At 43.8% G+C, this 16,600-nt stretch overlaps 1 protein-coding gene across 2 annotated transcripts in view; it reads right to left on the reverse strand.

The window, feature by feature from the left end:
* The window catches only part of LOC132382017 (E3 ubiquitin-protein ligase TRIM62-like), a 108,635-nt gene that overhangs the window by 21,318 nt on the left and 70,717 nt on the right, over positions 1–16,600 (reverse strand). For both annotated transcript variants that reach the window (XM_059951812.1, XM_059951813.1), the window contains exon 2: positions 6,054–6,149. In XM_059951812.1, coding sequence (XP_059807795.1) covers positions 6,054–6,149 — 96 coding nt within the window. The remainder of the gene's footprint in view (positions 1–6,053; positions 6,150–16,600) is intronic.

Consider the following 16,600-nt stretch of genomic DNA (forward strand, 5'->3'; position numbering starts at 1 on the left):
CCAATGGAAAATGATGCTGGTGAGTTAGCAATGGGGGACAAAAAAACAGCAGATGAACTTAATGGGTACTTTGCATCTGCCTTCACTGTGGAAGACACGAGGAGTATGCCAGAGGTTCATAAGTTTCAGAGAGCAGGAGTGAGTGCCATTGCTATTACAAAGTAAAAAGTGCTGGGCAAACTCAAGGTCTTAAGGTGGGTAAGTCACCTGGGTCAAACTGATTACATCCCAGAGTCCCGAGAGAGGTTGCTGAAGAGATAATTGATGTATTGGTCATGATCTTTCAAGAATCACTTGAATCTGGCATGGCCCTGGAAGACTGGAAGTCTGCAGATGTCACTCCGCTCTTTAAAAAGGGTGGAAGGCAAAAGAAAGGAAATTATACACCAGTTAGCCTAACCTCAGTGGTTAGGAAAATGTTGGCGTCTCTTATTAAGGATGAAGTTTTGAGGTACATGGAGACTAATGATAAAATAAGTCAAAGTCAGCATAGTTTCTGTAAAGGGAAATCTTGCCGGACAAATTTGTTAAGAGTTCTCTGAGGAAGTAACAAGCAGGGTAGACAAAGGAGAGGCAGTGGATGTCATTCACTTGGATTTCAGAAGTCTTTTAAAAGGTGCCGGATATCAGGCTGCTTAACAAGCTAAAATCCTATGGCATTACAGGAGAGATACTGGGATGGATAGGGGAACACTGACAGATAGGAGGCAGCAAGTGGGAACAAAAGGGGCCCTTCCTGCTTGGCTGCCAGTGACGTGGTGTTCCACAGGGGTCAGTACTGCGACTGCTACTTTCCACATTGTTTGTCAATGATTTAGATAGTGGTTGGCTTTGTGGATGATACAAAGATAGGTGGAGGGGTAGGTAGTGCTGAGGAAGCAATGCAACTTCGGCAGGACTTAAGACAAATTGGAAGAATGGGCAAAAAATTGGCAGATGGAATACAGTGGTGGGAAATGTATGATAATGCATTTTAATAAAAGGAACAATAATGCAAACTATTATCTAAATGGGGAGCAGGTTCAAGCATCAGAATTGCAGGAGGACTTAGGAGTCCTCGTGCAAGACTCCCAGAAGGTTAATTTACAGGCTGAGTCTGTGGTAAAGAAGGCAAGTGCAATGTTGATCTTTACTTCAAGGGGAATAGAATACAAAAGCAAGGAGATAATGCTGAGCCTTTATAAAGACACTAGTCAGACCGCACTTGAGAATTATCAATAGTTTTGAGCCCCATCTCGCAGAAAAGATGTGTTGTCACTGGAGAGAGTTCTGAGGAGTTTCACAAGGATTGTTCTGGGAATGAAGGGGTTAACAGATGAGGAGCATTTGGCATCTGTAGGCCTGTACTCACTGGAATTTAGAAGAATGTGGGGGTGGGGGGGATCTCACTGAAACTTACCGTATGTTGAAAGGACTAGATAGGGTGGATGTGGAGAGGATGTTCCCTATGGTGGGGAAGGTATCCAGAACTAGAGGGCACAGACTCAAAACTGGGAGGTGACCTTTTAGAACAGGTAAGGAGGAATTTTTTTTTAAGTCGGAGAGTAGCAAATCTGTGGAACGCTCTGCCACACACCATGGTGGAGGCCAAGTCCGTGGGTCTACTTAAGGCGGAAGTTGATCGTTTCCTGATCTGTCTGGGCATGAAAGGACACGGCAAGAAGGCTGGTGATATTAAACCAGATTCTGAGAATTATTAAATGTGATCCAGCGTCAACCAAAGTGTCCAGATGAGCTCTTGAGAGGGCCAAGGACAAAGTGCTGGGGAATGGAATTAAGACAAATGTTTGTCCTGGTCACCTTGGACACGTTGAGCCAAAAGGCCTTTTCCATGCTTTACGATATCCAATTCTCACAGAACTTCATGTGAAAGACTGCTTTGGTTGTGGCCTTTCTGACCTCAGTTCTCACCAAGGCATACTACTGGGCGAGGCACTCAGAGCCTAAAGCTCCTATAATACACTGGAGTTTCAAGTCTACACAATGTATTTTCTTAAAACGTAGAACAGAACAGAACAAGAAGAGGCCTTGTGACCCATGATGTTGTGCAGCACTAATTATTACCCAACTGAACTAATCCCTTCTGCCAACATCAATTCCATATTTCTCCATTCTCTCTATGTCCATCAGTTTATCTATGAGCCTTTTAGATGCCCCCTGGCAGCATACTCGAGGCATCCACTGCACTGAAAAGAGTTTCTACCAAATGACAGATAGGCTTGGCAGTAAGGGTAGGGGTCAGAAGGGGGGGGGGGGAAGGGAGTGTTACAAGAAAGGAGGGCGTCAGAGGAAATGGCACTGGGAACTGGAACTGGGCATCAGAATGAGCTCTGGGAAAATAGAGGTTTACGCTATCTGCTGCTCCTCTTGGCTAGGAAACAGTGCTGCAAGTTCAATGAGTTCTTCTGTAACCAGCCTGGTGTCAAAGCCAGGGAAAACAGTCCATGGGAGTTAAGAATAGAAGCTTTCATTAAAATAAAAACACAAAGCCTCTTTAAAACACTCCCAACGATCAGCCTGCACCCTGGGAGTGCAACGATTACCTCAAAACTGAAAGCAGACAGATGAAGTTTTGTTTTGAGTATTTCAACATTTCATCCTCCCAGACCCATTTTTGCAAGATAACTCTCTCCCTCCTGGGGGCACCTTCACTAACATACAGCTGTACTTTAACACGCTCCCTTTCTGACCACCTTTACAAAGGGCAGCTGTTGGGTGACGTTATGCACAACATCTGTTATCCGTCAGGGGATTCTTGCCACAATGATCCAGAGACTTACAGGCTGGGATGAAGGCAGAAGTTGTCCCGTTGCCACACGGACTAGGAAGATCTCGTATTTGCTTCCTGGCCCGCGCTGTGTTCGCCAGTCCCAACAGGGGGCCGACAGTTACCTTGAGCATGCGGACCGAGTATGAACTGAATCAACAAAACCTGTTGGAAATAGTCAGCAGGAGAGGCAGCATCCAGGGTATGAAAATCAAATCAGTGATGCTGATAACTGTCTCCAGGAAGCCATTTGGGCTTCTATCACTCACTACCTTTGTTCCATACATTGCTTCCCCACCTTCTCTCCCGCTGAAATTTCATTTACAGCTCCCTCATTCCCAGTTCCAAGGAAGGGTCTTAAATTCAAAATATTGACCATTTCTGTCTCATGGGCGCTACATGACCTGAAGAGATTTTCCAGCCATGACTAGTTTTGATGCAAGATACAAGAATAGTTGGCACTTCAGATTGATATTTCATTTGATGCAACGGCTTCAAATTGTCCTGACACAATCGAACTCTGTTTCTCCCTCCAAAGATACTGCCCTGCTGGCTGAGCATTCCCAATTCCCGATTTCTGCAAGTGGAACAGGAGCTAATATTCCATGATGTTGGCTAGTAAGGTCATTGAAGGTCTAATTTTGGTTCTGAGCTCCTTACCCCACAGAATGGCTTGCCAATGGTAGTTTACATCCAGCCAGAAAGATGGCCATAATTTAAAAAGGAAGACATTGGAAATCTATAATAATAAAAAAAAGCGAATGCAGGAAATACTCACGCCAGTCAGAATCTGCAGAGAGTGAAGCAGAGTTAATATCTCATATTGATCATCTTTCATCTGAACCTTGCACAGGAAAGAAATGACCTCTCGCCAAGGCGGCAACAGATGGGAGCTGGTACTCAGAGCAGTGGGAGGTTCAGAAACTGCAGCTAATGCAACATTTCAGCACACACAAACTACCTTAGTGGTGTCAGCTTTGGCTGACTGATCAAAGACCCTTCTCAATATTTACATTGTTTCCCAGTAGCTTTATTCACTCGTTCAAGGAGGATCTGCCTCTCAATGGCTTTGCCTCCGGAGTGCAGAGGGGCACCTAGGACTCGAGGCAAACTCAAGGCTGCACCTAAGAAAGGGTGTCTTGGCTACATCTCACATGCACACACGCTCACACAATCACAGTAGGGTGTAAAGATCCTGGTTAAATTTCTCCTTCGCCCCTTGACACCAAGGGCAGTGGTGGAATTCCAGGCATTGACAAGCTAGCCTGGTATGGACTAGGAGCAGGCTTCCAGAGTAACTGGATCTGCTCTACATTCACCAGAGACATTGAAGTTTGTCGAAGCAGAGCTCTCCTACAAAATGTTGGTGAACATGTCCACTTCAGTAATCAGTTCTGAAGATGATTGCAGGAGAACATCAAAACTACTTGGGTCCTTCCCTCTTCTGTCCACTTCCCATTCAGGTCCTGTTGAGCAGGAGAGACTGTTCACTTGCTCTTTTACAGCATGTTAGACACTTTAGGAAGGGTTTGTGCAACAAGTCAATGGCCAAGCATCGGATGCAGCTTTCAAAATCTCAGTTCAATCCTTTGAATTCAGTGGAACCCGAATGCTGAAGCAGAGCAGGAGATACCACTGTAACGAATGCCTGAAATTATCACAGGAGAAGGTGGATAAAGTTCAATTCATCTTATGCTTCGCTCCACAACAATCAAATGAGGGGGAAAATGTACATGAAACAACAGAGCTTCAACCCCTGCTCAAGGACTTGAGCACAGTCTTGGTTGTTGCTCCTAAGTTCAAAGTAAAATTTATATCAGAGTACATACATATCATGACACACAACCCTGAAATTCTTTTTCCTGCAAGCATACTTAGCAAATCTATAGAACAGCAACTGTAAACAGGGTCAATGAACAACAAACTGTGCAAACATAAATATGAATAAATAGCAATAGAGAATAGGAGCATGAAGTAACGAGATAAAAGAGTCCTTTAAGTGAGACCATCAGTTATGAGAACACCAGAAATGGAATGAGTATAGTGATCTCCTTTTGTTCAAGAGCCTGATGGGTGCCAATAGATAACAGGAGCGTGAAATAGCAAGATAAAAGAGTCCTTTGTGAGACCATCAGTTGTGAGAACACCAGAAATGGAATGAGTGTAGTTACCCTTTTGTTCAAGGGCCTGATGGCTGAGGGGTGGTAACTGTTCTTGAACCTGGTGGTGCGAGTCCTGAGGCTCTTGTACCTTCTACCTAATGGCAGCAGCGAGAAAAGAGATAGCCTTGGGTGGTGAGGACCTTTGATGACAGAAAGTCGTCAGGGGGGATGTCACATGGAATATCAGATGAGGAATAAGGTTTTACTTTCAGTTAAGTAACATTCAAATACAGCAGTGAAGAGTGTGACTGCCATCCGAGCCAACCTTCATCATCCAACAAGTAATACAATACACAAGACCCACTGGTCAAATTAACAAGTTGCTAAAACCTAGCATCAATCCAGCACTCATTCTCGGGACATTCCAGTATCACATGGGAATGTGATACTTCCGAAATTGCGAAGCAAGGAATGCATAGCAAGAGCCCACAATCAGATCACCCGCTTCCTTTTGGAGAAGTTAACCGAGGGTTAAATGGCAGTCAAAATGCCAGAGAGAGCACAACAAAACTGCATTGGGAGACTTTTTTTAAATAATGTTGTTCTGAAAGAACAGACAGGATCTAATGGGCACCCAAAATGTGATGCCACCTCTGGCAGTACAATACTCAGCAGCGAACTGTGAGCGCCAGCCTAGATGTTAATCTATCTCCAAAGGGGAACTTCAGCACACAAGCATCTGGCTCAGAGGAAACGGCGTCACAGACAACTCTTTTAGGCCAGTGCACCAAAGGAAATAAGGGAAAAGAGAGCAAATATAGCTGGAGTGCAGAGCAGCCATGAACCAATTTAATGACAGCACATGCTCAAGGGGCTGAGTGAATCTTGGTCCTCGTCCAATTGTTATTTGCAGGATTTTACCAGTACAATTTTACTGCCAAATTTGTCACAGGATAGCAATGACTGGGCATCAGAAGGATTTGTGAAAGGCTTTGCAATGTCCTGAGCATATAACACATTGCTGTATAAATAAATATTTCTCCTTTAGATGGAATGAATTCAGACTAGCTGCCAGCCATAATGAGAGGGGTTGTGCTTGGAGCTGTGGTGCTGGCACAGCAAAAAGCAGAAGCCTCCAAAGGATGAGAGAAAACGAAAAGGAAAATGCATTATTCAAGGCTTACCTTAGTCTCAGAGAGCTGGCGCTTCAGAAGCTGCAGTGCCTGTTTGTGCCCAATCTCACTGTCCTGCAATGCTTCATACTGATCCTTCAACTCTCGCTGTAATTTAAAAACAAAGGAAAAAAGTCTCATTGATGTGCAGAGATTACATGAGAAATTTGGATGGGGGTGGGGGGTGTTCTGACCCTGCAAAGCAAAACAAATTATTGAAGATTCACAAGGTCATTCTCCTCTATTACAAAAATTCCATTAGTAAAACCTATATAAACATCGAAAGCTGAAGAATTAATTGTACTCCATAGTTTACTGCTTGTTCCTGAAGGCCAAAGAGACATCCTTTTTAAACACAATATTCTTGAATTTAGTAGGTGAATAAAGACGTATGTATAATCACAAACATAATACTTCCACTTTAAGATGGCGCCGGTGAGGCCCCACAGCTACTAATCGGCGTCAAAAAAAACTACTAAATACCTTATTAACAATACTTTATGGGAGTGGATGACTCCCATCCACTCCATAATGTACTGGTTAGGCACAGGAGTACGTTCAGCCAGAGACTCATTCCACTGAGATCTAACACTGAGTGTCATAGGAAGTCATTCCTGCCTGTGGCATCAAACTTTACAACTCCTCCCTCGGAGTGTCAGACACCCTGAGCCAATAGGTTAGTCCTGGACTTATTTCCACTTGGAATAATTTACTTATTATTATTTATTTATGGTGTTATATTGCTATATTTCTACACTATTCTTGGTCGGTGTGACTGTAACAAAACCCAATTTCCCTCGGGATCAATAAAGTATGTCTGTCTGTCTGTTTTATTAATAATGATCAACACTAATAATGGAAAGGTGAGTGGTGGTGGAAGCGGAGGTGAGAAACGGTTGACAAAGACAGAAGCGAGGGTGGCAGAGGTGGAGGGAAGGCACGGTCCAGGCAAATGGAAGTGGAGGCAGGGTTGAAGCAGAGTTGCAGCGTCCCCGAGACTGAGGGAGGTCCCAACGTCTGATGGGTTTAAGCATCAGGCCGAAATGGAAAGGTAGGTACTGGCCGAATCGTGACAGCAGAGCTCAGGCCCCAGGCCATCCGAGCAAGGAACTGCCTGATACTTGGACAACTTAAGTGCCGGGTTCAGATTCAAAAGGTCAGGGTGTCGGAACCAGAGGGAAGTCTAGGGCTGGCCCTCCTCACTACCCTGCAATGTTTACTCAGCTTTGTGCTAAACTAAGGCTGTGGCCTACTCCGGCAGCAGCGATGCCTGGCTTCATGTCTGTGATCTCGCGATGTTTACTCAGCTCTGTACTGAACTGAAGCTGTGGCCTGCTCCAGCTGCAGTAATGCCGGGCTTCAAGTCTTTCATAAAACTTCAGTTCTGAAGCTATTTGCTTACTTTTATTGTTTGCACGACGTGTTTTTTTTTCTCTCTGCGCACTGGGTGCTTGACGACTTTTTTTAATGTGTTCCTTTGAGGGTTCTTTGTTTTGCGGCTGCCTGTAACAAGACTAGTCTCAAGGTGGTACCATGTATGTAAATACTTTGAACTTTGAGTATCAAAAATCAATAAATTTTGTATTCCTTATAACATAGGAGGCAATTTTGAGCACATCTATTCCAGCTCACAGAGCAATCCCATTCCCTCAGCTAATATTCTCAATAAACTGTTCTCCCTACAGCCCCAACAATTTTTGCTATCCTCCCACTGCCTCCCTCCACAGTTCAACTGGCATAAAAGCCAGCCCTCTGTGAAAACAGAATTTAATATCAACTTTCCAGAATGGAACCAATTCTACAGCAAGGACGGTTTACAGCAGCCAAAAACCTACAAGTCTTTGGGATGTGGAACATCTAGTCACAAGGAGAACATGCAAACTCCATACAGACAGCACCAGAGGTCAGGACTGAACTGTAGTCACTGGTGTTATGAGACATAGTTAGTAGCATGCTGCTGTTTCTGCGCTACTCAACAATCAACCAAATTAAAATCAAGTTATTTATTACATTAGGGAATTTAGAAGAGATATTAACTGACCAATACTGTCAGGTGATGCAGGAGGTGGCAGGAAAACTGCAGGATTTCTGGCAGGACAATTGTTTGGAAGCATAGTGAAAGGAGGTTCCCTCTCACAAAGCACTAGATAGCCAAAAATAGAGAGAAGGCTGAAAGGGTTTCCGCACTCAGTAGCTGAGAGAAAAAAATAATGCTGTTTCACCACCTTTTTGATAAATCAACTGCTCTGTTCCAAAACAAGTACCAATTAAGTCCTGAATAAGTACATTCTTCAATCCTGAAGAAGGGCCTTGGCCTGAAACATCGACTTTTTAATCCATTTCCATAGATGCTGCTTGACCTGCTCAATTCCACCAGCATTTATGTGCTGCTTTTGACCAACTAAAGTTTATTTTCTAACATATTTATTTACTAGATGCAAGCGCCACCAATAAGTATTTATCGCCCATTCCTAAATAACAAGATTTACGGTGGCCCAGCAGTTTAACTGGTTAATATGAAACAGCACCGACCATTGGGAGCAGGTAACCTCAACCACGTCCTGACACAAAAAAAACTAAGAACACACAAGGTGTGTACTGAAATTGCAGTCCTATGAGCAAACAAGTCTTCACAAATTACTTACCCTCAATTTTTATCAGGTGGGGAGGTTTTATGGGGAAGTGAAGAGAATAAAAGAGGATGACCAAACTGGGGGTTTAGTGGTCTGAAGGATATCTGTTGGCTCTTTATGATACAGACAAACAGACATACTTTATTGATCCCGAGGGAAACTGGGTTTCGTTACAGCCGCACCAACCAAGAATAGTGAAGAAATATAGCAATATAAAACCATAAATAATTAAATAATAATTAAGTTAATCATGCCAAGTGGAAATAAGTCCAGGACCCGCCTATTGGCTCAGGGTGTCTGACACTCCAAGGGAGGAATTGTTAAGTTTGATGGCCACAGGCAGGAATGACTTCCTATGACGCTCAGTGCTGCATCTCGGTGGAATGAGTCTCCGGCTGAATGTACTCCTGTGCCTAACCAGTACGTTATGGAGTGGATGGGAGTCATTGTCCAAGATGGCATGCAACTTGGACAGCATCCTTTTTTCAGACACCACCGTCAGAGAGTCCAGTTCCACCCCCATAACATCACTGGCCTTACGAATGAGTTTGTTGATTCTGTTGGTGTCTGCTACCCTCAGCCTGCTGCCCCAGCACACAACAGCAAACATGATAGCACTCCCAGTGACACGATGATGCGATCATTTTCCTAGTCCAAACGATGGAACTGTGTGGAATGCTCCGAGTGAGGTTTCCCAGATCGTTTTGTGGCATCAGGACTTCCCATCCAAGGCACAAAAAGGAATTTCAGTATCACAGAGAAATGAATTATTAGCTGGAAACTAGGAATACTCATCCCATCCGTAGCACAAAAAAGAACTCCAGTGTCACAGAGAAATGACTTATCAGGCTTCCTATTTCTTCCTAACGACCTTCTTAGCTTCCTTCTGCAAGTCTTTAAAAAGCTTTGCCATCTTCTCACTAGCTTTGGCTTCCTTATATGCCCTCTCTGTCTCGCTTTTACTTTGGTTCTGACTCCGCTTGTCAGCCACGGTAGTGTGGTACAAGATACGAGAGAATGTTTTGTTCCACTGTGGAGTGGTGTGGTGGGAGTAGAGGGACAGTGCCATTGCTGGGGGTGGTAGAAAAGGAGAAGGGCAGTGAAGGTTGGAGTGCCTGGATGGGGGAGGGGGATGGGAAGAGGATCACAGAAAACCTCGTCAGCACAGAAACAGGCCCTTCAGCCCATACTGTTCATGCTAACTATTCTGTCTCGGGTTTTGCGTGTTAACAATACACAGCTTCTTTCCCATTGTTATCAGACTCTGAATTGAGCTCTTGTAGGACAAGAAGGACTCTTGTCTTCATAATGAACCTTATTCTGATTCTACACTTTATTATATACCTGCACTGCATTTTTTCAGTAGCTTTATTGTAACTATGCATGGCTATTGTTTTACCTTGCTCTGCTTCAGTCAGCTGTGTAGTGATTTGATCTGTATGAAGAGTATTCAAGACAAGCTTTTCACTGTATTTGGTACATGTAACAATAATAAACCAATACCAAAATACTGTTTCTCAAAGGCACAGTCTGCCCCCTGACAGTCACAACTCATCAACCAACCAGCAAGCCTCTAGGGGAGGGGTTCCCAATCTTTTTTTAATGCCATGAACCCCTACCATTAACCAAGAGGTCCATGGACCCCAGGTTGGGAACCACTCTAGCAACAGCCGTGAAGGTGGTGGTTAGCAGGGGTCACCAGCTGAGGCTCCAGTCTGCTCCTGGTCCCTGGGTCACAATAAGAACTCAGCAGACTGTTGTCACAACTACTGACCTCCCCCCTCCATCCCAGCCAGGATCTTCAAGGCACCTTGCAGAGCTCCGGACAGCTCACCAGCTGGAGTGTGTTATACACAAGTGGCTCAACACTACTCTGTAGACAGTATGAGTCATCACCAGAGGGCCACGCGTTTAGCATTTTGGAAGGTCAAACTTAAAAAGGGGTCATCTTTTGTGATTAAGCAAAGAATTGAATTCATGTTGGACAAAACAGAGGTAGCTATTGTGCCAGTCGAAATCCCACTTCAACCACCTCAAGCTTGTGGAGGAGCTCAAGGCTTCGCCAAGACCCACATCCAAAGCTCTAGGCTGAGCTCTAGTGCTGAGAGTCCCACATTGATCTGTGCCGAGGAAGAGCAGGGAGTAATTTCAAACTCCTAGATCACGTCCTTAAATTGGCCTTCCCAAAAGGGAGAACCGAACAACAGATTACCCCGACGTTATGGAAGAATCAACATACACTCATCAGTTACGGAAAGAGGAACAGTTAGATTGCAAAGTCCAGTATTCTCTGTTTTTGGTTAATGTTTTCAGCATCTAGTTTTTCATTTTCCATTATCACCTCAGGGTCTGTGGGAGCCTGCTACATGTCAATGGCTGCCTGCTCTACCACAACATTATTACCCTTGAGATTACGCAAAAGGATCCATATAAAATTTAAGCTCTGATCTTTTCTTAATACAGCAACAACTGTTCGATCCTTGAGAATAGGAAGGGATTCCAAAAGGATTAGACCATGCAGCATGTCACCAGCTGCCAAGAAGCCTCCAAAGCAGCAAGTAAAAGCCATAGTCTCATTACAGGCCTGAAGCATTCCACCCAGGAAGTTGATTAAAAACCCAAGAACAGACATGCATTCTCATGCTAGAGGCAAGTGGTAAACCTTTTGTATATACACGCACAAAAGAATCAACTCTACAATTCTTCAGCCAGCACCTCCAAATCTCTATTTCCAAAGTTGAAATAGTAATTTTTTTTTTAAATGCTTAATAAGTGCAATAAATACAAAATTAACAACAGAAAATGCTAGGATAACCGGCAGGTCTGGTAGTATCTGTGGAGAGAGAACGCACTTGCTTTACAGGTTAACCTTCCTTCAATGCAAATACCAAGTGAACAGGATTTCTTTCACTTCCTCAGAAACTCAACAAATTCCATTCACCGGTCACAAACTCCACCCCACTCCGTGAGCCTGATGAGATTTATTACAGGCTGCCATGATAGGCAAAGAAGGAGACTGCTGGAGCCCCAAAATGGTTGTTTTGTTTTAAATCACTGGCTACAGATAAGGTGCCAGATGACTCAGGGATGAGGTACCTTTATTAGAGCACAGTATTTATAGGTCTCACAGAGTAATATCTCATAGCAGAGATTTATTGGAAAACTTCGGAAGTGGAAAAGTTCAAGTTCAGAAGTATGAACTAAATTTAAACTATAGGCATGTCACCATACTATCCTGAAATTTGTTTTCTTGCAGACGTTCCCAGTAGTGAAAAACTACACACAAACAAGACTGAGAAACAATCAAAGCTGAAAAGACAAACTGCGCAAACACAAAAGCAACAAATAATAATAAATAAAATAAATAAATAAACATTGAGAACACACAAGTTGTTGGGTCCTTGAAAGCGAGTCCATAAGATTGTGGAGCCAGTTCACATGTTTAGGTGAGTGAAGATATCCACACTGGTTCAGGAGACTGATGGTTGAAGTGTATTAGTTGCTCCTGAACCAGGTGGTATGGGACCGATACCTCCTTCCCACGGCAGTAGTGAGAAGAGAGCATGGTCTAGATGGTGGGGGTTGTTGATGATGCTTTCTGGTGTAGCGATTCTTGTGGAGATGCCCAGTGATGGGGAGGGGTTTTCCTGTGACCGACTGGGGTGCATCCACCTTTCAGAGTCAACCGGCGCTTGGAGAAAAAAGCAAGCATTAATGAAAGGATAGTCAACGTGGTATTGATGGGTACGTTTCCTTTCTGATCAATTTGTGCAAATTTTTTGAAGTAACAAAATACGTTGATGATGTCGGTATGGTTGATGCAGTCTATGCACACTTCATTTAGGCCTGAACAATGCTCCACTTGGGAGACTGGTCCAAACAGGTCCATGTACTTCATGATGATGAACTGGACCTAAAACTGACTTGTATTGGAGGCAGAGGGTGATGGTGGAATATTGAAAGCTCAAAGCCAGTGGGTCTATAGTACCATAGGGATCAGTGCTGGGACCCTGAATTTCTGTTTCTACATTTATTTTTATTTCTACATTAAGTTGAAGATGAACATGTGAAGCATGACCATTCCAGAAAACACAAACTTGGTCATGCTGTTGTACAGCTCAGCATTCAATACCATTGGTCCCTCAAAACTAATCAATACGCTTCAAGATCTTGGTCTCAATACTTCCTTGTGCAATTGGATCTTCGATTTCCTCACTTACAGACCCCTAGTCAGTTTGGATTGGTAACAACATCCCCTCAACAACCTCCATCAGTGCAGGCTGTGTGCTTAGCCCCCTACTTTATAGTTATGACTGTGACTTCATGAGGAGTCAATCAGAGGTTCATGAGCCAGTCTTCATCAGGGGAAATCAGAGGTGGAGAGGGTCAGCAATTTTAAATTCCTCAGTGTTATCATCTTAGAGGATCAGGCCAGGGTCCAGCGTGTAAATGCCATTTCGAAGAAAGCAGGGCAGCTGCTCTACTTCCATAGAAGTTTCAGGAAATTCGGCATTTAAAAATTTGACAAACTTCTATCGACGTGTGGTGGAGAGTATATTGACCAGTTGCATCACAGCATCTTATGCCGTTGAATAGAAAATCCAATAATAGTAATGGATATGGCCCAGTCCATCATGGGTAAAGCCCTCCCCACCATTGAGCACACTTACATGGAACATTGTTACAGGAAAGCAGCATCCATCATCAAGGACCTCACCACCCAGAACATGCTCTCTTCTCACTGCTGCCATCAGGAAGGTGGTACAGGAACCTCAGAACACATACTACCCAGTTCAGATCAGTCATTTACTCCTCAACCATCAGGATCTTGAACCAGAGGGGATAACATCACTCACCCCATCACTGAACTGTTCCCAAATCCTATGGACTCACATTCAAGGACTCTTTGTCTCACATTCTCAATATTTATTGCTTATTTATTATTATTTTCCTTCTTTTGCATTTGCAATTTCTTGCCTTTTGTACGTGGTTTGTTTGTCCGTTCTGCTGGGTACAGCCTTTCACGAATTCTATTGCGTCTCTTGGATTTACTGTGCAAGCCTACAGGAAAATTAATCTCTGTATTGTATATGGTGACATACATGTACTTTAATAACAAATTCACATTGAACTTTGATGGCAAAGAGGATAATTGTATGCTGCAGGATGACGTCCATCAGTTGCTAAAAGGGGCAGAGCAATGATCGGTAGAAATTAATCCTGCCAAGGGTGAGGTCATACAATTTGAGAGTACCAATAAGGATAGAACATAGAAAGTGAACGGTAGAGCCTTAAGGACTTTTAAGGAACAGAGGAAGTTTGATGTAGAAGTCCAAGGATCCCTGAAGGTGGCAGCATAGATGGACAAGATGATGAAGAGGTAGCTGGTAACCACATATCTATGTGTCCACATGGCAGATTTATCAAAAACTACAGACCATTACTTTAGGTTAAAATGTAAGATTCTGAAGGTGCACGGGGAAGAACTATCTTTCACTCAGAGCATGACAGAAATCAGGATCACATTGTCTGAGTGGGTGTGCAGACAAGTACTCTCCCAACATCTACATCTCCAAACAATACTTGAACCACCAATGTATAAAAGGGTACAGACTACATGATGGTAAATGGAATTAAATGACTACTTTTACAGCTGGCATCGACCTGATAGGCTGAATGACTCATTTCTATACTGTATGAATCTATGACATTGATATCCGAATACAAACCAGACTGTTATCAACTCCGGTGCCTTTACTGAGTCTGGGGACTTGAATTCATGCCATTGAAAGACCAGCTAAATCCAATTTTAAAACTACGGGGCTTGACTAGACACAAAACACACACACACACACACACACACACACACACGCGCAGCTTAAGTCACATCTCAGTTTTAAATTTTACCAACATTTTGTCATCTTGTGTAACATCTCACTTAGAAACAGGCAGCCTTTTCTTTTGTTTGATGTCACTTAGGATTTGATTCTTTACTCCATGTTGAAGATGCTCTACAAATGGAGGTTGTTGTTATAAAGTTATAAAACTGTGAGACGGACTCCCTTGCAATAGAAACCAGTGATCACCTCAAATTGCAAAATTGTAACAAAGGGCATGTAGCTTATTACAAACAGCACAAGTCCTGTTTAATATCTGGGGGGGGGGAGAAGAGAGGAGGGGGGAGAGGAGGGGGGAGAGGAGGGGGGAGAGGAGGGGGGAGAGGAGGGGGGAGAGGAGGGGGGAGAGGAGGGGGGAGAGGAGGGGGGAGAGGAGGGGGGAGAGGAGGGGGGAGAGGAGGGGGGAGAGGAGGGGGGAGAGGAGGGGAGAAATAAAGCAGTAGAGCATAAGAAAGTGCAAAGGTGCAAAAGTGAGAGAGAGAGTGGGGGAGGGAGAGAGAGAGCGCGCAAGAGTGAATACAGGAAAGGGGATAGAAAAAGGGAAATAGCAAGAGAGTTTAAAAAGAACACAAGCGAAAGTGAGCGAGAGTGCGAGCATGTGAGAAGCACCTAAAAAAATAAAGTTACTGACCAATTCTTGGAACCTGCAACAACCCCTGCTTTATGCGCTTTTAAAACAGTGGTCACAGCTGAATGCCCACTCAGCTCATTGCTTAAACACTACACCTCCACAAACATACAATGAGAGAATTATTCCACAGCAACAAACACCTGCTTATGGTGTGCAAGCTCGGTCTGAGGAGGAAATTCACTCACTCGGTTATTTTCCGCAGGTTATGAGTGAGGCATGATTGGAATTTCTCCTGCTTTTTCTTCGGTTAAAAAAAATCCTTTCATCTGAAACCCCCGCCCCCCCCTTTGATTTTCAAATAGTTCTGTAGAACATCATTTCAGTGTTGTACAGCACAGAAACAGAACTTCCAGCCCGTCGTATCCATGCTGATTGCTTCGCCCATTTACACTGACCTCACCTGTCCGCATCATGTCTGTTCCTTCTGTGCCTTGTCAGATTAAGTGCCCAAATACCTCTTAATTGTAGCAATCAGATTCTATTACCTCCTCTGGTAGTGAGTTCCATATGAAAACTACTCTGCTTAAAAAAAATACTTCTCAAATCCCTTTCAAGACTCTTTCATCAGAATTTAAACCTATGATATCCCTACAAAGGGGGAAATATTCCGACTGTTTAGCCTATCTTTGCCTCTGACAATTGTGTGCCGCTTTATCAGTTCACTCCTAAGCACCCGTCACTTCAGAAAAAACAGTTTCAACCTATTCAGTATTCCCCCAGGATTCGAGTCCTCCAATTCCAGGCAACATGCTGTTGACTCTTCCCCGCAGCACAATCAGCTCTCTCACATTCTCCCTGTACAGCGGAAAGTGAAAATGTATGTAGTACTCCAATTGCAATCTAACCAGTGTTTTGCAAGAATACTTAATCTCAGGCAGTACTGCTCCCAACTTGAGCACTAGAAAAGAACAGGCTGTTCGCTCCCTGGTCTGATCCTCAGCCGACATTTATAAATGGGCATATTCTCTCAGAGGACGCAGCGTTACAACCAGGATTACGATCCAGAGTTTATTTTTCTACCTTCCAGCCTAGAAGTGCCAGAGCCAATTTTAGCACCACACTACCATGCAGCTGGGACTAATTAAACCAGCTAATTGAGGCTGGGGCCTCTATTACTGTTCTACCTGGATCAGCTATTTTTCTCCCTTCCAAGGCACGTGCACTCCACTAACCTCCCTCCTCACCTCCTCACACTGCGGCAAAATTGAGGCTTTTTTTCACCTTATTCTCAGGATGCAGGCGTTAAGAACAGCAATTACTGCCCTCTGAGTAGTCATCGAGGTCCCCCTCCTTCAACTACTGCAAACTATCCAACTGAAGATTTTCTTCCACCACAGAGCCATCAAGAATCAACTTTGCTGACTGTATACTGTACACTTACATGTATTAGGAATCCGT

The sequence above is a fragment of the Hypanus sabinus genome, chromosome 27 (assembly GCF_030144855.1).
Source record: "Hypanus sabinus isolate sHypSab1 chromosome 27, sHypSab1.hap1, whole genome shotgun sequence".
In the NCBI taxonomy this organism is placed as follows: domain Eukaryota; kingdom Metazoa; phylum Chordata; class Chondrichthyes; order Myliobatiformes; family Dasyatidae; genus Hypanus; species Hypanus sabinus.